This window comes from Oenanthe melanoleuca, chromosome 14 (genome assembly GCF_029582105.1).
Source record: "Oenanthe melanoleuca isolate GR-GAL-2019-014 chromosome 14, OMel1.0, whole genome shotgun sequence".
NCBI lineage: Eukaryota > Metazoa > Chordata > Aves > Passeriformes > Muscicapidae > Oenanthe > Oenanthe melanoleuca.
In genome coordinates, this window is record NC_079348.1 from 8691870 (window position 1) to 8715507 (window position 23638).

At 49.3% G+C, this 23638-nt stretch overlaps 1 protein-coding gene across 7 annotated transcripts in view; it reads left to right on the forward strand.

The window, feature by feature from the left end:
- The first annotated feature begins 13285 nt into the window (after nt 1-13285).
- TNRC6A (trinucleotide repeat containing adaptor 6A) overlaps nt 13286-23638 on the forward strand; it is a 42719-nt gene continuing 32366 nt past the window's right edge. For 4 of the 7 annotated variants that reach the window (XM_056503044.1, XM_056503045.1, XM_056503047.1 and 1 more), the window contains exons 1-4: nt 13286-13460; nt 14651-14698; nt 16891-16926; nt 22593-22683. In XM_056503044.1, coding sequence (XP_056359019.1) covers nt 13456-13460; nt 14651-14698; nt 16891-16926; nt 22593-22683 — 180 coding nt within the window. In that variant the 5' untranslated portion in view covers nt 13286-13455. Of the gene's footprint in view, nt 13461-14650; nt 14699-15337; nt 15505-16890; nt 16927-22592; nt 22684-23638 lie in introns of those variants that run through there. The other 3 variants (XM_056503046.1, XM_056503048.1, XM_056503049.1) reach the window with 2 other exon arrangements.

Sequence of the window (23638 nt, forward strand, 5' to 3'; positions counted from 1 at the left end):
ACATGCTGGGCCTAATGCAGAGCTGTAAAACACTGGGATTTTGGGAAGGGCACAGGGCTTGTGTGTCCCCACAGCAGGGCTCAGGTGTGTAGCCCATCACCCATGTGATGCTGCAGGTTCCCCTCTTCCCTTCTGTCGGGGCTCTGCTCCTCATCTCTGGGTCTGTGTCAGTCCCAGTACAGCATTTCCTCCTGTTCCCTCTCCCAGTACTGTTTTACTGCAAGGTCCTCAAGATCCTTGGCCCCATCCTCTGGGCCAAGATCACCCTGTGCTGCAGAGACAGCAGAGGATCTCCAGAGCTCATTTTTCTCATTCTCTCCTGGCTGCAAGCCTTGGTGATGGCTGTGGGCTCACCCCAACATCCTGAGGCTGTGGTTCCGGGTGGGATCTCACGAGTGACTGGGGACAGTCACGTGTGCCACATGTGTGCCATGTGTGTTGGCAGTGCCACAGGGACCCTGCACTCTCAGCACTGGTGCTCCCAGCATGTCCATGTCTGTGTCTGTGGCTATGGCAGTGTCTGTGTCCGTGTGTCTGTGCCTGTGACCACGTGTCCGTGTGTCCAGGTCCGTGTGTCCGCGTGCCCATGTGTCAGTGTATCTGTGTCTGTGTCCATGTCCATGTGTCCATGTGTCCATGTGTCCCTCTCCGTGTCTGTCTGTGTCCATATCCATGTCTGTGTGTCTATGTGTCCGTGTCCATGTCCATGTCCGTGTGTGCATGTGTCCGTGTGTCCGTGTGTGCATATGTCCGTGTGTCCATGTGTACCTGTGTCCATGTGTCCCTGTGTCCGTGTCCATGTCTTTGTCTATGTCCGTGTCCGTGTCCGTGTCCATGCCCGTGTCCCTCTCACTGTCTGTGTCTCTCTTCCTGTCCGTGTCCGTGTCCGTGTCCCTCTCCCTGTCCGTGTCCCTCTCCCTGTCCGTGTCCCTCTCCCTGTCCCTGTCCCTGTCGGTGCCGGTCCCCCGGAGCAGCCCCGCTGTCTCCCCTTCCCGCTGCTGCTCCCCCAGCCCTCCTGGGTGTGCGTTCCCTCCCCGCGTGTCCCCCACTCCTGCATCTGTGTCCTTACCGCGGGAATCAGGCACTGAACCTGGAGCTGAGTCAGGCCCGGACCCTCCTGGCGACTCATCCAGCCCCGCAGTTTGCCCAGGGCTCTGCTATTATCCCGCATCCCTGTAATTAGCTGCTTAGGCTGTGATTGCCCCATTGTCCGCCGGATGGGCTTAATCATTCTTTTCTCCTACAGTGGCAATTTGGTTCCAATTAATTATTTCAGTTTGAACAGCAATAGCTGGTTGAGTTTAGAGAGAAATTAAAAGGGTAGGGAAGGATAATGAGGGATGAGCTAACCAGGGAGAGGTTGCAGACAGGGCTGCACGGGTGCCTGCTTCTCTTCCAGCCTCTTGCTTGCTCCCCAGAGAGATTTATAGGGCGGGTAAATGCCCATGGGAGGGATCCCAGAGACCTCTCACCCGGCCGGGCTGACCCAAACATTGCCATAAAACTCGTTATGTCACAGCTGACATCACCACGTGCCTCACCAAGACCCAGCAGCACAGGTGATGTTCTCAAGGTGATTTCGGATGAGATCGATCTGGATTTTTAAAAATTTAAAAATAATTAAATTTAAGGTTAGCCAAGGTTTTGGAGAGAGTGAAAACATGAATGCCTCTCAAGATTTACAAAAATGCTGCCTGTGAAATTCATGTATAATTCAATGAATTGCAGAGTACTTTCAATATTTAAATTATGTATGGTCAAAGCAATGAAAAATTTGCATTTCCTCACTCTGAGGCCCCCAGAATACAACTCCCCCCAGTGCCCCCTCCCCAAGAGGCAGCTCCTGCCTCTGCACTCCCAGAGCTACTGAGCCTCATTGCTCTGAAGAAATTGAGTTCGACTGGAAAAATGCAGCTGCCAAGTGTGGCTGCTGCTCCCTCCCTAATCCGGGCTGTGAGCTCAGCCAGCACGTTGCCAGGGCGATGGGCACCAGAGCCAGGGAGGGGAGATGGGCACTGCCCCAGCAGAGCCAGGGAGGGCTGCGGGAGAAACAGGACTTTTGGACATTAATAATATGTCATTAATGTATATTAATTACATATGATAATTAATATGATTATGCAGAAGCTGATTTATTGTTTACTTTTCAGTCTTGATTATACATTTTAAGACTCTTTTCTATGTGATCAAGCTTTTCTTGGTTTTATGCTGTTCAAGCATTTTGCACGGGCTCTTCAGGTACAATGATTGGTGGCTGTCTGGAACTTTACTGCCCACCTTTATTTTGGGTCTTTTAATCTTGGTATTCTGTTTTCTAGCTCTTTTTAGATTTAGCACAATTTATGTTTCAGTGGCCTTGAAGGGTTTCAACAACTTGTAGAAAAACACTTAAAAATGGTTTATTTAGTGCACTTGTTATAAACATTGGTCTAAACTAAGAAATACACAGAAAAACAGCTAAGCGTGTGATGAAACAGCAAAATATCCAGAAAAACAATTAGGCAGCAAAATATGGTGAAAGAAAAGCTAAATATAGTTTGGCTGGTGCATATGATACAAACCACAGCCTGGATTTGTTCAGATGTGGCACTGTGGCCCAAACTTGCTCAGTATTACTAGAGAGGGGCAGGGGGCACAGCACCACCAGAGCCTGGGGCAGCCGAGCCTGGAAGGAGGATGGAGGGGTCTCATCCCTGCCCTTGCCTCTCTCAGGGTCTCTGGGGCAGCTCTGGCCTCACTGCTCCCTCCCCCAGCTGGGTCTTTGGTCCCATCCTTCAAACCCCCGTGGATGTGTCCATCTTCTCCCAGCTCCAGGCTGGGACATGGCAGCTCCTGCTTCTGGCTACAGCCAGGAAAAAAAAATGAAAAAAACCAACAAAGTGCTCCCTCTGCCCCTCCCTCCACCCTCTCTCCAGATGCTGTAAATTTTCATTAGTATTCTGTAATTTAATGACCTGTTCCCAAGAGAAAATTAGTCTTCAATTTACCAAAACTTCCTTGTTAATTTAAGCACAGTAGTGGGGAGCGCTGCACGTGCCAGCGCTGTGTCCTGCAGCCCTGCTCCCCCCTCCCACCTGGGGAAAGGCAAGTGTAGGGATAATTCTAATATAATACACTAAAATACCTCAGAAATCTTCCATCCAGGACTGCAAACGTGTTTCTGGGAGCAAGAAAAGCAATTTTCTCCTGAAACAGTTTATTTTGAACCTGGCAAACTCCAGTTCATCTGGAGGTTGTTGCTGGAGGACTGGGAGAGGCAGAATATGCTGGGTTTGCTGGGCTGCTCGATGTGCCATGGGTGCTCACCCAGGAGGCAGCTGCCACCAAACCCTCAGGGTTTTTAAACCATCAGTTGGCTCTGGGCCCTGGAGCACCCCTGGCAGAGCTGCACCATTCTGGGCAAACCCCTCCCCTGGGTTAGGGAGGAGCAGGGTGTCTGCAGGCTCTCCGGGCTCTGCTGCCCACCCTGCCCAGGTGGGGTCTGGGGGCATCACTGCCCAGCTCCTGCCAGGTGTCACCCCCTCCCCAGCACACATTGAGATGGATGCTGGTGGCTCTGCTCCTCAGGGGCTGTGGCAAAGAGTAGGTGCTGGGAGTGCAGGGAAAGTGCTGCAAGAGGAGCTCATTAACTTGAAAAATTGGGTCCAGAGGGCTCATTTGTCTGAGAGCAGTTCACTGTATTTTCTAGTAATGTAGAAAATGAGTGAGGGGGATCTGAGCCTCTCCTCAGTGGCTGGCTCTGTGATTTACCCCTTTCTCATTCATATTCTCTCCCTCAAATTGCCTTTAATACTATTTATTTTCCATGGGCCTTAAGCCTAGCCATGTGGAACGTACGTAACCCTTCGCTCCCATGGTACTGCACCTGTGGGGCACAGCAGACACTGGGACCAGCTTGGCCAGCCTAGCACTGCAGGATGTTTCTGATGCCCCCTGGTGAGGCCCAGGTGGTCCCCAGCAGGCACTGCCCTGTGTTTGCTCTCAGATCCTGGTCTCCAGGTGTGTGTTCCTGCTGCCTCCCTCGTTCTGCAGGGCTGTGGCTGCAGCTGCTGCCCCAAAGCGTCAGGAGGGGCTGACCCCGGGTCTGGCACAGCCACCAACGCAAGGAGGTGCCAGATGCTGTTGTGTGGAGAGGCTCTAATGTCAGCTGAACCCTTCCTTGATGACTGCCCCTGTTTTTCTGAGCAGATTTAGGGCAGAGGCAGCTGAAGGACACCTGGCACAGGACGCTCCTGCCCCGGTGGGGCTGCAGTCCCACCCTGCTGGCAGCCCCACAGTCACACCCAGTGCTGGCACCAATCCCACCCTTTGCCTTGCACTGCTCATGAAGGCAGAGCTGCCAAATTGCAGCAAGGATTGGGGGGAAGCCTGGAGCTCCCCTGGCCCCAGTCTGTGGCAGGGAACAAGGCTGAGATCTCTCCTGGGTGTGGGAGGAGGATGTGGAAGGAGGATGTGGAGAAGAGTTCATGGAGAGGAGGGCGTGGGAGGAGGCCACACTTGGAGCTCCCTGGAGCTGATGAGGGTGAGGGCTTGGCCATGGGGCTGCAGAGCCCCTGCCAGCACTACTGCACCCACCAAAGGCACCTCAGCACCCCTGGAGCCCCCACTGCACCCCTGCTGATCCCCCAGCCAGCCCTGCCCCAGACATGGCTAAATTAGAAGGGAAATCTATTTCCTGTTTAAAAAAAAACAGGGGAGCAAAGCCAGTATTAAATATAGATATATGATATGTAAATGAATCTGACAACTGAGTGAATAAAAAATGAAGGTTTAAATTATTGAAGGGTGGGAGGAGATGGCGCATGCAAATAGCATTAATGTGGAAAGAGGCAGTGCTCAGAACAGGGAAAGGAGGTTTTGAAACATAATTACTTCTTCTAAGAAAAGGGCTACACATAAAATAAAAGCCAACAGACCTGGTGCATGTTTGTCTCAAAGCCTTTTCTCTCCTGCCCATCCCTTTATCTTCTGGCTTTTTTTCCCCCCTGCAAAGCAAAGAGAGAAATCAAAGGCTACTGAGTTTTTTTAGCTTTAATTAATATAAGATAAATGAAGTTTTACTTGCTCACAAGAACGAGTGAGACCCCAGGATGTCTGATCACAGGGATGTCCTGCTGCTGAGAGGGCAGGTGAGGTGTTTGGTGATTGATTTGGTGGGGACAGGGCCTGTGGCTGTCAGAGCCAGAGCAGTCCCAGCCACCCCTGGAGTGGGGGGGACCTCCAGCACCTTGCAGAGGAAACATGGGCTGAAGTTTCACCAAAAAATACTCACCTGGCAATGTCAGCCTGGCAGGAGAATTTCAGTCCAGATCCACTGTGCAGACACTTTGTTGGTTTTTGTTCCTCAAAATGAGAGGATCAGAGTGTGGGGCTGGTTGTCGTAGCATTGGCCATTCAGTATTGAAAATAGGAAACTCACTGGTGATTTTTATCAGTGGAATTCTGGCGGTCATTCTGCAAGTGCAGAAAATGTCCCCATCACCTTCCCCACAGCTGTGTTTCTGCCTTCCTGACCCTCTTCAGAGCTGATGGTGAGGTTATGGGTTCCCTTTCCCTAATTCATGATGTGATAGCTTGGGATGAGTTGTTAAATCTATAGATCAAAATGTCATTTATTAGAAAAGTGCCTCCCCAGGGATCGTCATCCTTCATTCATTATTTGTCGTGTGCTAACAGTGAGCTCTGTGGTGTCTAATCTGTCTTTCTGTTTACACAGCCCTCGCTGTGGTGGCACCTGAGTGTCTCCCATGGCTTAAAAAATGATGGTTTGCTTCCCACTCCCTCATGTGCTCTGCAAAGCCCTGAGGCCTTCAGGCTTTATGGAAAGCACATGGGACAGGTTTTCCTGCTCTCTTCCAAGGTACCAGTGGTGGAGGATCCACCCAGGGGTCTGCACAGGGTGTGGTGACACGTGGGGCTGGGGACACTGCTGTCAGGGGTGCTCATGGAGCTGTCTGTGAGCTCAGGGTGGCCCTGGCGTGCCCCTCATCACCTCTGACCACCCTGGCCACAGCTCCTGCCTGATTTGGGCCGTGGGCAGGCAAAGGTGAGGGCAAGATTTCCTCCAGCCCACAATGGGAGCCCCAGGTGATCCCTGCCTGCATCCTGGCAGGACACACGACCCATACACGACTGTCCAGGCTTTGGGACAGGACCCAGGAGCAGTTCCTGCTCACTAGTGGTAAATGACCTGCACCATGACCAGGCACACAAATCGTGTTCATCACCACCAGCCTTTCATGGCATAATTCTGCACAGCTGTTCAATCCTTCTGCAGGTGATCTCTGGGATGTGTGGAGAGGTTTGTTCTGTCTGTGTCATTGCCCAGGCCGGCTCAGGGGCTTGTGGCCCCCGCATGAACTCATTAAAGCAGTATTTTCCCCCCTAGACAGCTTTTCATCGATGAAATGAGGGGGGAAGAGAATTCCCCCATGGATCCCCCCTCATTTTCACTGTCTGCTTGACAGATGCCATTCATGCCACTTGTCGGGCCAGCTCCCGGGGCTGGGGTGACACAGAGCCAGCTCCTCTCTGCAGGGCTCAGGGCTCTTGTCCCTGCAGTGCTGTCTCTCAGCTGCCGTGGCTCGGGTGGCTCCCAGTCCATCCCAGTCCATCCTTCCTCCGGTTTGGCCGCCGTGTCTCCATGGCGACGCGCTCCCCGTGCCGCAGAGCATCCTTGGCTCGCCACTTCCAGCGCTGCGCTTGTGCTCCCAGCCTTTGTCTCCCGCCCGGCGCTGGCAGCCGGCCAGGCCAGGCATCCATTTCAAAGCAGCCTTTGTTTTATCGGTGCAGTAGCTGCTCAGAAATCCGTGGATTCAGTCAGGGTGAGAACGCTGTGTTTCCCCGCTCTCCTCTCTGCCCCGAGCTGGTGTGACCTGGCAGAGGGCAGCGGGATGGGGCTGTGCCAGCAGTCACGCATCGGACCGGCAGGAGCAAGTGGGGACGGGCGTTTTCCTCCTGTCCCCCTCCCCAGGCACAGCTGACATTTGCTTGCACAGTCACAAATGCCATTTGCAGCACAGCCCTGCCCGCCAGGCTTAGGGGCAGCCAGATCTGCTGAATTGAGACAGAAGATTCCAGCCCCCGGCAGAGGAAAGAAGTGCCTGGAGTGAACTCGAAGCCCAAAGCTGGGATTCTGCCCGAGCTCCTGCCTGCCCCCCTCTGTGGGTGCCAGCCCTGCCAGAGGCAGGGCAGAGCCAGGCTGTGCCATCCATTAATTGTAATATCTGTCTGTGCATGCATCCACAGGTGTATTATTGAGGGTCTGTGGGGACTTCAGGCATTCCTGTCCCTGGGGACCTTGCCCAGGGCACAGGGAGGCAGCCAGGAGGAGACACAAAAGGGGGCTGTGAAGTGTCATTGCTGAGGTCCTGGTGCTCCCCAGGGCATCCCTGCAGCCCTCAGAGTATGGGGTGAGGCTGGAGGGAAATGAGAAGAGAATGGGAGAACAGTGAATACTTCGTTAAGGGCAAAAGCAGCAGCTGTGTGTTAGCCTTGCCCAGGAAAAAATGTCTCCAGGAGAACCTGTCCTCTGAAACAGGGCATCTGAGAAGGCAGCAGGAGCTGGGCAGCCAGGCCTGGGGCAGCAGCTGAGGGGAATTTATCCAGCAGTTTGTCCTACCCTGATGCTATGGAACACCTTCATCCTTGAGACACAGCACTCAGAGTCTGACTGTGCCAGCTGGATGTGCAGCTAGATGGGCACGAGGGGCTGGTCTTGAGGGTCTCACTGGAAGGATCTTCAAACCTTGCTAAGACTCAGACACCCTCCTAAGAGATTCACTCCATTGTTATGGTGAGATGTAACCAACTCAGCACCACAGTGACTGCAGCTGGGAAAATGGGGAGCACAGGAGTTCAGGGTCCCACAGAAAAACCATGGCAGGTGCCAGCTGTGGCTCAGGTATGACAGCAGCTGGAAGAGCCATCCTGGCAGCCCTGACATGACTTTGCATGAGGACACTTCCCCACCTGGAGACTGTCCCAGGAGGTAAAAAGTGCCAGAGCTCTTGCTGTGGTCTGTGGTGCTGCTCAATAAAGAGTGTCCTGGCCCCATTTTTTCTCCATAATTAGGAAACTCAGCAGACGAATCGCTCTCTGAAGCCTAAACCAGAGCATATTGCTGGCACAAAAAGAACTGGTCTGCGACAGAGCAGGAATTGTTTGTGCCATTTCAGTGAGAGGTGCAAAGGAAACAGGGGAAATCTGTTAATTTGGTGCTGTGCTGAGAAGGGGCAGGTGTGAGTGAGGTGATTGATGAGCATTGATTAGGAAGGGCTCAGTGCTGTTAGACACAGTGCAGGACAGAGCAGAGGAGCAGGGTGTGCAGCCCTGGGCAGGTGAGGGCTGCTGGCTGCATCCCTGGCCCTCCTGGGCTCCAGGTACTCCCATTCCTCTGCCATGGGTGTAGCTGGGCTGAAGGCAGGGGAAGCTGTTTCCTCTGTGAACATCAGTGTTTGCATGGGCCCATCACAAACAACTGAGACTGGAGGGCAGAAGCAGGAGGGGAAACACGTTTCCCTGCACACATCATCTGTATCATCTTGCTGGTGGTTTGTAGCTCTGTGGGCTTTCAAAAAAAATACCCCATTGCTTTTTGGAATTGTATTTTTGGTTAGAAAAAAAAACTAGAAACAAACTGGAAAGAGCCATGGCTGCGGAAGAGAGCCCAGCATGTGCACAGCCAGCAGACCTCATGTGGGGAAATGGGCTGAGCTGCCCACAGGGCAGGTGATGCCCAGGGTGGCTGGACAGGGGCACTGCTGGGACAGAATCTCGAGGTGAACCTCGAGAGGTAGGGGACACCTCACCAGCCCCCACGAGGAATTTGGACTGAGCCGTATTCCCTGATACCTGGGCAGTGTGGAGCATGGGACCTGGGCAGGGCTGCAGGAAGCCCAGCACTGTGATTCCCTTTGGAAGTGCAATGCAGCCCTGGTAAATAAATAAAGATTGGATCTTGTCAGTCTCTTGTACTGCAGCATTCCAAGCGGGGGGACACGAGGCTTCTGTAATTGGCTGGATGCAGAGCGAAATCCAGGCTCAGCGATTCCATTTTGCAGTTGGCAGCTTTCCCAAACGCAGATCAGGGAATGCAAGTTGGACTGGCTTTAAAACACAGGGAAATCCTTTATCTTTGATAATTTTTTTGCTTATTTAAAGGGTCGGATTAAACCCTCATTTAATAACCCCAAGTGCCTGCTCTGCCCTGCTCTGAGAGCGGTGCCAAGGCGCTGGGGCCCAGAGGAAAGGCAGGGAATGTTCTCCAGCACAGATTCCATGGCTGTCTGCTGCTGCAGCCTGTGAAACAAAACCCACTGTGTAACCCCCAGCCTCACACGGGGGGTGTTCCTTGCTTCCCAGGTCTGTTTGTTCCCAGGTCTGTTTCCAGCTGCTTTCAGGGCTGATTGGAAGGCAAGCCCAACACTTTGTGCTACCGACTTCCAGTTATGTCGTTTGTGGGTTTTTCTCCTAATTAAGGATCCTCAGAGCTCCAAAGGTTCCTCTCTAGCACGCAGCCCAGCTGACTGCACTGACAGGCTCTGGGGCAGGGATTGTTTTATCAGTAAGTGCTGCCTGTTCAGTACCTTTATACTGCCGCCTCTTACCATCGCCTGGGCTATTTTTAAATCCTTAAATAAAGCGTCTACAGTGAAAAAGAAAGGAGCCTCCTTGCAGAGGAACACAGAGCCACCACATTGACTAGGAGACTATTTTCCCTTGTCTGTCAAATCAGCTCATTTAGATTATTTAAGTCAAGAGCAATTTTGAAAACAATCTGTTTTGCCGGTGACAGCGGCTCCGCTCTGTGTAACGATGCTGAATGGAGCAAGCGGCTGCGAGTTATTGATGGCAAATTCCTCACATCCCCAGGCCCCAGCTTCTCCTGAGACAGCTCCAGCTCTGTTTTCCCCAGACATGAAGCTGAAAGTATTTTCTAAAATGTCGGCTTCCTTCGCCTGGAGAGCGAACTGCAGCTGAAGGGGAAGGGCGGAGGGGATGGGAGCGCTGAAATGGCGCCAGCTCCTCTTTAACTGTTTTCAGGCAGTGCATTTCTCTGCCTCCTGCAGTTGATTCTCTTGCTCTGATGATATGAAAATCCTAATTAAAAAGAGAATGGGGATGTGGCCATGGCAGACGTGTGTGTGTGCCAGGCTGGCAGGGTGCAGGTGGTGGCTGCTGTTGCTGGGAGAGGATATTTGGGGATCACTGCCCAGGAGGGCATGTTTGCCCAGTGGTGAAAGTGTAACTGCATGGGTCCGTCCCTGGCAGCTGCCTGAATGCAGGCAGCTTGTTTGCCCTTGAAGAGTTGCTTCCACAATTTCTGATTTCTAACGCTGTGTGTGACCAGAGTGCTGCAGAGCTGTTCAGACCCACATCAGGGAAGGACAGCAGTGCCAGAGTATGTGGCACGAGGGTGGCATGAGCTGGTTCCTCCGTGCACACACTGCCCAGGGTGCTCCTTCCCATCCAGGAGCACGGGGGCTCCTGAGAACAGAGATCCCATGAGGAAGAGAAGCGCTGACATTTCACAGATGGGGGTTTTCAATCTGAAAGCAGCTCCCAAGCCAGGTGGTTACGAACATCATTTTAAGCACAGAGGTGTTTTGCTGCCTCTTTGCTAGCAGAATTAGAATGTGAGACCTTAGCAAAGAAGTCCAGAGGTCCAAGCTTCAGAGAGCACCAAAGGACAAAGAACAAACCAAAGAACTGTAGTAAGCAGGAGAGAAGGTTCTCCAGAACGCTAATTCCCAAAAAACTCTAAGCTCAGCACATATTAAGGCTAAAACCAGGAGAACATGCAGGTGCTGCTTCCAGCCAGCACCCAGTACCACTGCTTTGGATGATGGGCTTTTGCATGGGTGAAGCTCAACCTGCTGTTCTTCTAGAAGAAAACCTTCCTATTTGAGGATTCCTGAATTCCCCTAGTCCATCCAGGAATTTACCAGTTTCATACATGTCAGAACTCAGTTGAGCAAAGTGCTACTCGTGAGGTGAGAGGTAAGACCATGAGTCTGGTACAAGGAGGAGATGACAGGGTAAGTGATGGAGGGTTAGTCCTGCAGAGGCTTTGCTGATGGTGAACAGCCAGCTGCAGCACTTATGTGCAGAAACAAGACCACTGCTGCAGCGGTCTAGTTGCTAGGAGCACGTGCATAAATAACATTAGAGAACAATCTAAAATAATCAAGAAAGCTGCAGACCTTGACTATGAATTTTATTGACAGTGGCACAATGCAGTTAACAAACTGACATAACAGGAGCACATAATGAATTCATCAGCCTTCCCAACTGAGGACAGACTTAACAGCAGCCCTCCTACACCACGTGTAGTGCCTCCAAAGAGACATGAAACAGGGCTGCTGTGAATGGAACAGTGAGAGAGAGCTGAGTCACACTTCAGGAAATAATGGCTTTCAGTTACACACAATTACATGACAGTCCAAACTTTTTCATATGAAGAAAAATAAACAAGACCAAATTAACTTACAAGTTATTACAAGACACTGAGAAACTGATTTCAAGCTGTCTCTGTATGACTGTGCCTGTTCAGCACACAGCGATGCACTCTGCATTACTGAGCCTCTAAGGAAAAAAATAAACCCACTGGCTACTCTGCATTGTCATAAACGTTGCCTCAAATACTGTAGGATCTTCTTCAGCTGAAAACCACTGTACTTTGTCCATGCTGGCAGATAGACAGTGGATGCTGCAGCAGATCTCCAGGACATGGCTCACTTGTCCCATAGGGGAATCAAAGAGCATTCCTCTTCTCACCAGCATTGGTAAAAATGGTCAAGGCCCACTAAAACTGGGCTGGAAAATGCTGGTGCCAATGTACAGTGGAGACAAGGAGAGAGCAAGAACTTCCCCGTGCCAACAAAACCTTGGCTGGGAGTGCTTGTCAGATGCAGAACTACTTACTGGGAATTGTTGTCCACTCAGTTTTGCCTGTTCCTGACATTTCTGCTCTCAATTCTAACCCATTATCCTGTTCAGTTCCTTGACTGGTTTGATTTTTCTAATTTCTGGGATATTGTTACTGAAGCCTAGTCCAGTAACAGTGTGGCTCATGTACTCCTCACTCTTCATTTTCTGTATTTGAAGTATCTCTGTGTTCACATACATCAATCTCTCACCAAGTTTGCTATTGCTGGGGACTTTTCTATTCCCTCCTCAACCCAACAGAGTCAGTGGAAGGTTAAGAGAAAGGTCTGTGTGGTTATTTAGACATTAACTTCTTTTATCTGTCAGTTACTGATACTCCAAGCTTGGAATAGAGCTGGCACAGCAGCAGCACCCTGGGAGAGCTGCCCCACACAGGGAAAACACGTGTGGAAATCAAAGTTCTGTCCCTCTGTGTCTTGTCCTGCATCGCTTGGGGAACAACTGTGTTCTGCTGAGGGTGCTTGATGAGACAGGGCCTGGAATTCCTGTGTGCGATTGGGATAACTAGAGACTACATCAGTGTGTGGGACTTCATTGCTCCCACAACTGTCCAGCCAGGAGGGTGTAGTGAGGTGGGGTTCACCTCCTCTACCGTGCTGCAGAGGGGGGACAAGAGGACATGGCCTTAGACACGGGAGGTTCAGATTAGATACCAGAATATTTTTTCCCCGCTTTTCAGGTGGTCAGGCTTTGGAAGAGGCTGCCCAGGGAGGTGGTGGAGTCTCCATCCCTGGAAGGGTTTGAGAGGCATCTGATCTGGCAGTGGGTGGTGAAGTTTTGGGGCTTAGGGGTTACAGTAGCAGTGCTGGTGGAAGGTTGGATAGGATGGGACCATCCACTCCAACTCCCGGCTGTGCAGAGCACACCCCAACAAACGCTCCTGGAGCTCCGGCAGCCTCCAGCGGGCCCATTCCCTGGGGAGCCTGGGGACCCAGCACCCTCCGGGGGAGGGAACAACCTTTCCCTGCGATCCAACCCAAACCCCCTGACACAGCCGCAGGCGAAGCGACCATCCTGTACTGATCCAGGCGGGACCCAGGCCCGGGGCTCCCGTGCGCCCAGCCCCGCAGGAGCGGCCCGGCCCGGGGTCCCGCTCCCGCTCCCCTCACGCCGGGGCCCTGCTCCCGCTCCTGGCCCCGCTCCCCCCGTGTCAGGGTCCCGCTCCCGGTCCCGCTTCCCCCGTGTCGGGGCCCCCGTCCCGTTCCCTGCCCCGCTCCCCCCGTGTCAGGGTCCCGCTCCCGGTCCCGCTGCCCCCGTGCTGGGCCCCCCGTCCCGTCCCGGCCCCGGCCCCGCTCCCCCGTACGGCGCCCCGGAAGCGCGGCCGGGGCGGGTTCGCTTCCTGCGCGCGGGGCGGGCGGGCGGCGGCGGCAGGAAATGGCGGCGGAGCTGCGGCTGCAGCTGCCGGGCCCTCCCGCTCCGCAGCGCCGGGCTCAGCCCGCCTAGAGCCGCCGGCCGCGCCGGGCCCGCGCCGCAGCCTCCGGGACGGACTCCGAGCACTTTACATACATGAGGTAGCGGGGCGGGCGGGCGGCGCCGGGCCGGGCCGGGCGGGGAAGGGAAGGGAAGGGCCGGGCGGCGGGGGAGCCCCCGGAGCCGCAGCGAGTGGGATCGGGCTCCCCGCGGCAGCGGCGCCGCCGGAGGGGCCGCCCGCGGGGCTGCAGCGCCCGCCCGGAGCGATGTGTCCCGTTCCCCCCGGCCGGGCCGGGCCGGGCCGGGCAGGGCCGTGCCCTCCCCAGCTCGGAGTTCGCTCCTGCGGGGCCGGCAGCGCCCGGGGCCGGCGGCGCGGCACCGAGAGTCCCGGGGCTGCGCTCGAACCGCGCTCGCGGGCTGAAGTGATGCAGCAGAATTGTTTCCCTTAAAGTCCTTGAGGCGCTGAAGTGCAAGGAGGGCACGCGGGGATGGGTGTGGGGCGCAGGCAGCGCGCAGGGACGGGGCTGGGATGCGGATGGGGCACGCAGGATGGCAGCTGTGGGGTGCAGGGGTGGTGCTAGGGATGCAGGAATAGTACTGGGGTACAGGGATGCTGGTGGGGTAACAGGGATGCTGCTGGGGTACAAGGATGGTTCTGGGATGCAGGGATGGTGCTGGAGTGCAGTGGTGGTGCTGGGATGCAGGGATGGTGCTGGGATAACAGGGATGCTGCTGGGATACGCACAGGTGCTGTTGGGATACATGGGGTAGCAGCTGTGGGGTAGAGGGATGCTGCTGGGGCATTGTTGGGACACACGGGGTGGCAGGCGCAGGTCCTGCCCGCTCCCCTTGCCATCCTTGGGGACCCCTGCTGCTGGGTCCCTGGGCGATCCCAGTTCCCTGGGTGATCCCTGATCCCTGGGCAATTCCGGTCCCTGGGCGATCCCGGTTTCCTGGGCTATCCGGGATTCCTGGGCGATCCCAGTTCCCTGAGTGATCCCAGTTCCCTGAGTGATCCCGGTTCCTGGGTGATACCTGGTGCCTGGGCGATCCCAATGCCTGGACTATCATGGGTCCCTGGGCAATCCCGGGTCCCTGGGCGATCTCGGTTCCTTGGATGATCCCGGGTCCCTGGGCAATCCCAATCCCTGGGCGATCCCGGACCCTGGGCAATCCCTGCCCTCGCCCTTCGCTCCTGACCAACCCCACCTGCAGCATCCTGACCCGCACTGGTTTTATTTTCGTGCTGCATTGCTGTTGACATGGAAACCAATACCACTTTCTGTTCCAGAGAATTGGAAGCTAAAGCTACCAAAGAAGTCGAAAGAAAACTAAGCAGGTAAGAGACTCATTTAAATTCCCTCCCACAGTTTAGGTGGAAAGGTGGCCTAGGGCTAGAAATAGTTGTGGGCTTTATCGGGATCTTTAATCTCTTGTTAATTGTAAGGATAAAAAAAACCTCTGAATTTGAAAACGTTCACTATTGCATGGAGAAATGTCTGCAAGTTCAGTTAATTCTGTAGACTAAACATCTTTTCAGCTGGTGTTTTTTTTTTTGTGTAACAACTTCACGTTTAATACAGTTTCTTTAATAGGGGAGGTTTTTGAAGAGAAAAATAACTTCTGCACTAAATTGTAGAACTTAACAATAACTGAAAAAGGAATGACGGGTTTGGGGTTTTTTTATGCACTTCAGCCAAACATTGTTTGGAGGTAAGAGCTCAATAAACTCCATGTAGCCATCTAACTAGTGGCTCTTTCTCTTTTGCCATGAAGAGTTAGCTGGTGAATTTCCTGTTTACGTGTAGTTTTCAGAACGAGAACTTAACAGAATGAGCTCAGGAGTTAACTCCTTAACTCTGGACTTCAGAGTCACCTTGAACTAAGAATTCTGTTCCATAATGTGTATCACTTTTGTTTTTAAGTAATTGTTTCTTCTGCACAGTTTGTTTTGGTCAGGTGACTTTCTCACAAGTATCTGCTGTATTGGTTATGTTCTTTGTTTTCAACTTCTGTCCTGCTTCCTTTTTGGGTTCTTTTTCAGTTAGACCTTTAAAGGCCTTTTGCTAGTGATCTGTTAAAGGGATTTCCACTGGGGCCATTTGAGATGTGCCCAAACCCTGAGTATAGCTGATAGAATCTCAGGTTTGGTACCGTGCTTTTTTCCTTCTTTCCTGTGCCCAAGCAGTCTCCAACTTCCAGGCTGAGCTATGACTGTACTGTGAAAACTGCTTTGCTTCCCCCTGCTCTCAGTGCGTGTCTTCCTTTGGTTTTTTTTTTTTTTTTGGTAATACACTTAAGCATGAATGATTTTTCCCACGTTGTTGTTGAAATACTGGGAATAATTGGGAACCTTTAAAATACCTTTGGCACATTGCTGTTAACCCATCAGCATTCAGGGACTCGCTGCATTCGCCATACCAGAAGTGATTTCAGAACTGTGTTATTCAGTGTGACAGAGTGCTAAGTTCAGAGCAGTACTTGCCAGTCATAGTAAGTCAGGAGATCTTCACATTTTTATGACCTTAGCAGAGATCTTGTCATGCTGGCAGGCAGTGCCGAGAGTGAGAGGAAGTGAAAGAAAACTACAGAAGTTCTGAAATTGAGTGCTTGGAGAGTAAATTCTGCCATGGAACAGGTCCCCAAGTCTCTCTGACACAGAGCAGTGTGTTTTATTCATGTAAAAGATTCAGAACTGGTTTGAAGTTCACATGAATGCCCCAGCTGGTTTATGTTTAGCCAGGGAGCTCTCGTTGTGTGAGCACACAGCTGATAAAGCGTGGCATGCCTGCGCTGGATAGACCTGATTAATTGTTTTACTGGGGTAGAGCTCAGCAGATAGCCCTCGTTCTTCCTCCAGTGCCATTATTTACAGTCTTATTAAATTTGCAGTGACCTAGTCGAACTGTAAAAGAGCAAATATCCTTTCCTGGGAAGGTACATAGACCTGTGCTAGAGTTTATGTTAATCTCAGATTTCACAGTGTGAATGTAGACTGTGAACTCCACGGGACGTTGGCTTTGCTTTGTGTGTGTTCTGAAGTCACTTCTGGAGTTTATGCTTGTAAATTAATGGGTAGCAAATACACTTTGTAATCTTACTGGGAATATTGGCCTAGACTGTGGGTTTGTGATAGGATAAGTATTACAGCTTTCAGTGCAGCTTGCTTATCCAGTTGGAGTGATTCCTGTTTTACACTCAGGATTAGCATTTGGCTTGTCTGGCCTTTTGGAAAAGAATCCTCATTTGGTCTGTGTTCTCTCTAAAATTCACACATGCCTGGTGCTGTGCAAATATTCCTGGTCTCAAAAATAAGCTTAGTGCATGACTTGCAACAGTGATTCAGATAAATCCATTGCACACTCTATTGTGGTATCATGTTGCAAATTAAATGTCACCTGATCAGCCACAAGAGCTGTCTGCTGTTAACTGGGGAAATCAAAGAAATTTGGTTAAAATCAGGGCTGCTAAAAATCACCATTTAGTTCTTCTGATTTAAGCAATAACTTTTCAATTCTGTTTGGTAAACAGGGCTTTCCTGCCTCATTTATGTGGAACTGAGAGAAGGTAAATATCTGAAATATGTTGACAATCATTTTCCCAACCCCAGGGGTTTGACATTTGCTTCACAAGCATGCAAACCTTAGGTCAGAGTCTCCATTGCTTCCATTCACCTGTGATTCTGCCCACCTTGGCTGCAGACTGACCATGTTTTGGGAGAGCAAACTTCTCACCTCTAGATTTCATCCATGTATTCTGTAAAGTTACTACTATACAATTGATTTTTACACTTTCATGTAATGATAACCACCATAACAATAACCACCATATTTCTCTGCTCTTTTCTTATCTGCTGCAGGGAAAACATAGAGCTGGCCCAGTGATAGACATATAAAACCAGTGAGAAATATAGTTGTTTCTGTTGATGTGTAAGCATTTGATTTTCTGTTGGGTTTCTGGGGGTGGGTCTTTTTCTTGATAAACTTCTTACGGAGAGATATCTGCTGTGAAATAGGAAGAGTTTATTGCAGAGAAAACATTCTTTACATGTTTTCAAGACCTTTACAGATACTTGGGTAAAATGACACATCCCTTTCTCCTCCACAGACCCCCTTTGAGGCTGTGGGGGATTGCCAGGTGGTCCTCACGAAGTCCCTTTGGTGTTTGGGTCTGGCAGCAGCCCATGTGCAGCAGTGACTGCAGCAGCCTGGAGCAGGCACAGTCAATGCAGGGCTCAAGCAGTTGATTATGGAGGAGCAGTTTAATCTGCTTTCCTTGGTTCCTCATTTGTTACAGGAAGATAGGGATTGTTTATGGCTGCTGCTGGAGCCTTGTGTAGTTGGATGATAAACTTCTTGGGAAAGAGATCTGTCTTTTGTCTGCTTATGTAGCAACAAACATCTTGGATGAAACTCGAGGGCAAAACTAATACAAATATTCCAGAATTATCACCCATTTGTTGTCCTTGTATTTGGGAGCATCATTGTGATGAGCCAGTTTCTGTGTTAGGGAAATGGGAAAGCTGAGTGGATTCCAGGTAATTGGTAGTGGCAGACCCAGTAGGTAGAATTCAGTCACTTCACTTTTAGGGTGGTAATTTAAAGACTGAGGTATTTAAAAGCAAAAGAGAAAGTAGCTGATACACATTTACTAATTAATTATTCATTAAGTATTTTTTTTTCCAGTTTTTAGCTTGGCAGCACCTCTCCTCTCTTAATAGCTGGAAAGAACACACACACACACATGTCTGGAAATGAGTGGGTTTGTTTTGTTCTCACTGCCTGAGGCTCTCAGTGCTCTGAGGAACACGCTGGGTGGGTTCAGGTGCCAGAGCATTTCCATCTGAAGTACTGGCAGCGTTTGTTGGGCTTATTTTGTTAACTTAACTTCAAAGTACTGGTGTCTGTTCCATCAACTCCAAGTGCTCCTTTGGTGTAGTGTGCTGTTTTGTGGATGGCATTGATAAAGGAATTGTAGGATCCCATTTTAATTAAAATATACATTTTTATAATTGATTTTTGTAGAATGCTGGTGAGGAGGAAAGCTAGTTGTTTTTTACAGAGCCTGAGAAATCACTTTCATTGACAATTTTATGTAATTGTGTCATTTCCAAAAATTGAAAGATGAGGGAACTTGTAGGTCAGAATACAGAAGATTTATCAGTCTCAGCAACGTTTGAAAGTCTGTATAGAAGATCAGCTGTAGGTTGAACACGTGGTGCTGTCTTTGCAGAATTGTTAAAGATCTTTCAGTCCCTGATACTTACCTGTAGCTACCTGGCAATGTTCCACCTGTAGCACTGCAAGTTAATTTATAACTAGAAGAAGAGCAAATGGTAGAAATTATTGATTTATTTATTAATTTAAAAAAAATTAATATGTCCATCACTGGAAATTTTATATTGGTTTCAGAAGCTGCTGTGTATAATCACTTCTAATTTTTACTTGTGTGTTTGCTCCATGTCTCTATTCATCCCTCCAGCCATGGGGGCTCATGGTTCTTGTAACCATCATTTCCTTGGTGTGGTGATAGAATTTTGATTTTATTGTGGCAAAACTTGTTGCCTTTTGATATATTGTAACAGCAAAGATAGCAAAGCTGCACAAATCCTAATTACTGCATCCTCAGCCTGTCTGCCAGGGGAAATATTGGTGAACTTGATTTTGCTCTTCTGCAGCATAAGAATAAATGTTATGTATGTCTGTTTCAGCCCAGGTATTTTTACAATGCTAAGCTGGAGCTTTAGAAATTAAAGATTAATAGTATCTTTTTTTCAAGAAGTACAGTAATAAGTGAAGCATGTTTTGATACAAATATTACTTGAAATGTTTGCAGTTCGAGCATGACAGCTTTTTCCACTTCAGAAGCCAAATAACAAATCAAGCCGTACAAAAACAAAATGCCTTGTACTGTCTTGATAACCTGTCTTAGAAGACTAAAAAGTTGGTTTTGTTTGTTTTGGCTTTTTTTAATAGCTTAATTGAAGAAAGCATTTGAGTAGTTTGCTGGGTTTTTTTCCCCCTGTATACAAAGAATTGGAACAAAATTTACTGTTAAATAAATAGTGGTAAATATTTATCTGACCCTCAGTCTGCTTAAATTTATGCAGATAACAGCAGCTTCTCCTTGCCCATCTTCAGAGCCATCAAATGTGCAGTCTCTCCTGAGATCAAGATCCATTTTCATTTTGCCTCACTTGAAAATAAAGCACCTTTCAAGTTAAGCTGTTGAAACCAAGGGCCTTTGTTCTGTCTCCGATGTGGATTTCCTATTGCCAGGGTGTTTTATTTTCGCTTGATCTAAATTGAAAAATATGGTTTGCATTTCTGCTAAGGCCATTTAACCTTGAGCAAGCTAATCTCGTTACACAGGAGGAGAAGGACATTGCCTGTGCTGTGTTTTGGGAAAAGTTGGATGTGTGATAGGGGAAATCACAGAGACCTGTTTATTATTCACGTTATCAATCGGAATGCTCGCTCCTTGCTTTTCCCAGCCAGCTGACAGGCTGTGTGCTGCTGCAAACACTCTGGCCACACAAGCTCCCTGGATTAGGTCTCCCAGGTGTAGGGGAAAGGCCAGCACAGGAGCTTGTTCATTTTCTGGCTCTGTGCTGTTACCACGAGGCCGGATTGCTGCGGTGGTTGCTGTGCTGTAAAGGAGCCTGGAGCTGCTGCTGGTGCTCTCAGTCCCAGGTGATAAATGGAAATGCCACCTTCCACTCCTGTTCCTCAAGCAGCAGCAGGAATGGAGCTTGTTTGCTATGGAGGTTGGAATCAGAGGCATCAGTCCTATCATTTGCTGTCTGGTGAGAGCTGTGGATTTGCGTGTTGGGAAGAATAAAGGAGACTCGTGCTTCCAGCTGTCAGAAATGGAAATTCAGGTGTTCTGCTTGAGACTCTGATGACTTAAGAGGCAAATGTGAATTTTTGTGTCAGGTTTAAGTTTGTGTATGAGGATGGTGATCAGGCCTGACTTACTTGAAGGGTTAAGTTTTCAGGGACAGGAGGGCTTTGCTGCTGCTGCTTGGTTGTGCCAGTTGGGTTAGTTTTGCTCTGAGATTTGATGTTATAGTGGTAATTAATACTCTTGAAAACTTATAATGAACTATAGGTGGATGGTTTTTATCCAGGGAATGCCTAGAGTTCTGATCCTAATCGTAGGGAGGTTTTGTGTCTCCTAAGCTTGCTTTGTAACCTAAAATCTGTTTGTCTTAAAAAGATAAAAATTGGATGAACACAGTGTCAGAATTTAGGAGCTCTGTTGTTCCTGTGTGACAGAAATCCGGTGATGTTGTGGTAGAATATTCCAGAGATACTGGTATGTTAGTTGTTAGCATCTGTATTCCTAAAATGAAATGTAATTGTGTTGATTTAACTGTAGCAGGATTGATGAGGTTTTTTTTTTAGTTCGTGTGAAAATACTACTTTGCATCCTGCTTGCTCTTCAACGTGCTACAGCTTTCTTCTAAAAGCAGAATGATTTTTCAGTTAATGCAGTTTTGGCATGTGACAGACTGAAATTTGTTATACAAAGCAAGTGCTGGTGGCTGTCTTAGCTCCTAGAACTCTGCTCAGGCTATTACAGATTTTGTAACTCGGGTGTAGCCCCAGCAGGCAGAGGTAAGGTCCAGCCCAGGACTGAGTTCCCAAGGAGCAAACCAGTGGTTCTGCTCTGAGTGCAAGGAGCTGTGCATGAGCTGGGTATCGTGGAGGAGCTGGCATCTATAGGAGATGTTTCCTCCAAACTGATTCTAGACCTGGTATTGTTCTCCACTTCGAATTGCCTGTTAAAATTTGGACTGTCCCAAATTAATCCAAACTGAGGGTCAGAATCACCAACATCCCTGTGGTTCCAAATGCTCAAGGTGTGACAGTGAGGGGCAGAACTGACTGAAGTGTCACCTTTGTAATGCACGGATGTCACTGCAGGTTAATCATTGCCTCAGATTTGCACAGGAACGAGGGAATGCTCTCAATGAAACTGGCCAGCTGGAATTGTTTCTCTAGTTAGGTATCTGACCTCTTAGTTGTCCATGAAATCATTTTTGAGACCTAATTGTAAATGCAAGATTGCTTTTGCAGTGAGATCATCCTCAGTGGATCTTGCAGGCAGCTGATGAAGCTGTGGTGAAATGCAAAATAGCCGCTTTGTGTTTGATGGGTTGTGATTCCTCTGCCCGTGCGCAGGGGGGGTCTCAGAAATAACACTTTTGGGTAATCACTCTGCATACCTTAGCATGTCATAAGCCATTCTTTCTTAAAAGAAGTAACTAATGCTTGCTTTCTGTTATTAGAAAATCTTAAAAGCCAGAATTTGGTCAGTGGAGGCTGATGCCTGCACTCGCTTTGAAAGGGACTTGAGCTGAGTTAAAAGTAGAATTAACTGGTTGTTCATGTATCTAAAAAAGTAATGAAAGTTGTAGTACCTGTGTACTATCTTGTGGTTTAGTGCATTCAATTTGCATTCCTTCTGAGAGACACCAAACTATCTTATTTAAAACTGGAGGTTTATGAGTGGCTTGGGGTTAAAAAGGAGCCAGCTCAGTGTTTCCAGGCAGATGCAAGCCATGTAGTCACTGCCCCATACTGACATTGCTAGTTCTTTTTCTCCAACAAACTTTGTAAGTCTGTTTATAAGCAGGATAAGCTGGCCAGTGCTGTTCCTGCTCAGCCTGGGTTTGAGCAGAAATGCTGCGTATCAAGTGTCGTTAATTAACGTCCCAAGTTTTGCTTTCACTTTTGATGAGTTACGGTTTTGTTTCTGGGTTGGGGAGCTCTGAAATGGCCCTGCTGGTGCCAGCTGTGGCCTGCCCCTGCCCACTCTGGGCTGTTTCCTGGCAGGGGTGGTTTGGGGCAGATGCACAGGGTGTGTGTGGCTTAGGCTGTGTGCAGGAACACTCCTGGCTGGGATGTGCCACAGCTTCGTCTCACCAGTTCAGGGAGAGATTAAATAACATCTGAATTTGCTGGCTTTTGAACCAGATTCAGCTGTAAGTCTTCATTGTAAGCTTTGGAAGAAAGAACTCCTTACATGTAACTTGCCACCACATCTGCACTTGAAGGTCCTGTCACTGGTGGTTTGCACTGACAGTGACGGTCCCTGTAGAAATAGGATCCAATTAGAAGCAAAATTCCCCAGCTCCTTTTGTGTCACTGTGAAATAATTGTTCTAAAATGAATCTAAGTGTGTACAGATTGTATTTTGGAGAGTTAATTACAAACTGTGTGGTTCAGGGATTTAGTGCAAGAAGAGGAAGAACAGTTGATGGAAGAAAGGAAAAAGAGAAAAGAAGACAAAAAGAAGAAGGAAGCTGCTCAAAAAAAGGTATGTGGAGCACTGAGCATGGAGGTGACTTGTTTCATCACTAGTAAAAACAACTGTTTTCTTAGTAATTTAATTTTTTGAATTTAAATGTACTGTCAGTTATGTAGAGGTAACTGGCATATTGAAAATTGTAATTGGCTCAGTGTAGTTTCTTACAAAGTTAGATTTTCTTCTGGACTGACCCTTCTTTTTCCTGATTATCAGTTGAGGCAGTCTCAGGTTTGAAGCACCTCAGTATTAGTGTGTTTACTGGTAGAATGAAAGCACCATTTTAAGGCAGTGGGGTTCAGCTGCATCCTTATTTTAATATATCTTCTTATTCTTCAGTATGGAAACATGCCATGAAAGGATTTCTTGTAGGGAATAAAAATTTTAATTAAAAAGAAAATATTGACAAAGATGTTTAGGGATGGAAATGTCACAGACATGCTTGTAAATACTTCAGAATCCCTGTTTGCTGACAAGATCCTCATCATGGCCATTGATTCTAAATATTGACCCTGAGGTTGAGAGGAGCTGTAAATGCAGTTTTTAAAGATGTCCATTTAGGTAGGAGCAGAGTGAACCTGCTCAGCAGTTCTCTGTGATTACACTGATGCTGGGTGTGCCCCAGGAACAGACTGGTTTGTTTTACAGCCACAGGCTTGCCAGCAAAGCCTCCCAAGCTCTGAGCTGAGCCCCAGGCCCTGATGGAGTCTGGTTGAGCCCAGCCTAAAGAGGTTCATTGTGTTCTCTTGGGCACCAGAAAGCAGCCAGGAGCCCTGGCTGTATCCCCTCTCCAGCATCTCTTCAGGTGCTGCAGGTCATCAGAAACAGCAAAAAACAGTTTTGAGAAGTTCTGAGTTCTCATTCTCCCACCCATCGGCTGAGTGCCAGGCTGGTGAGGTCATAGCTGGGCAGGGGGCAGAGCACAAACTCTGCAGAAGAAGCTCTGAGCAGGCACAGGCACAGCAAG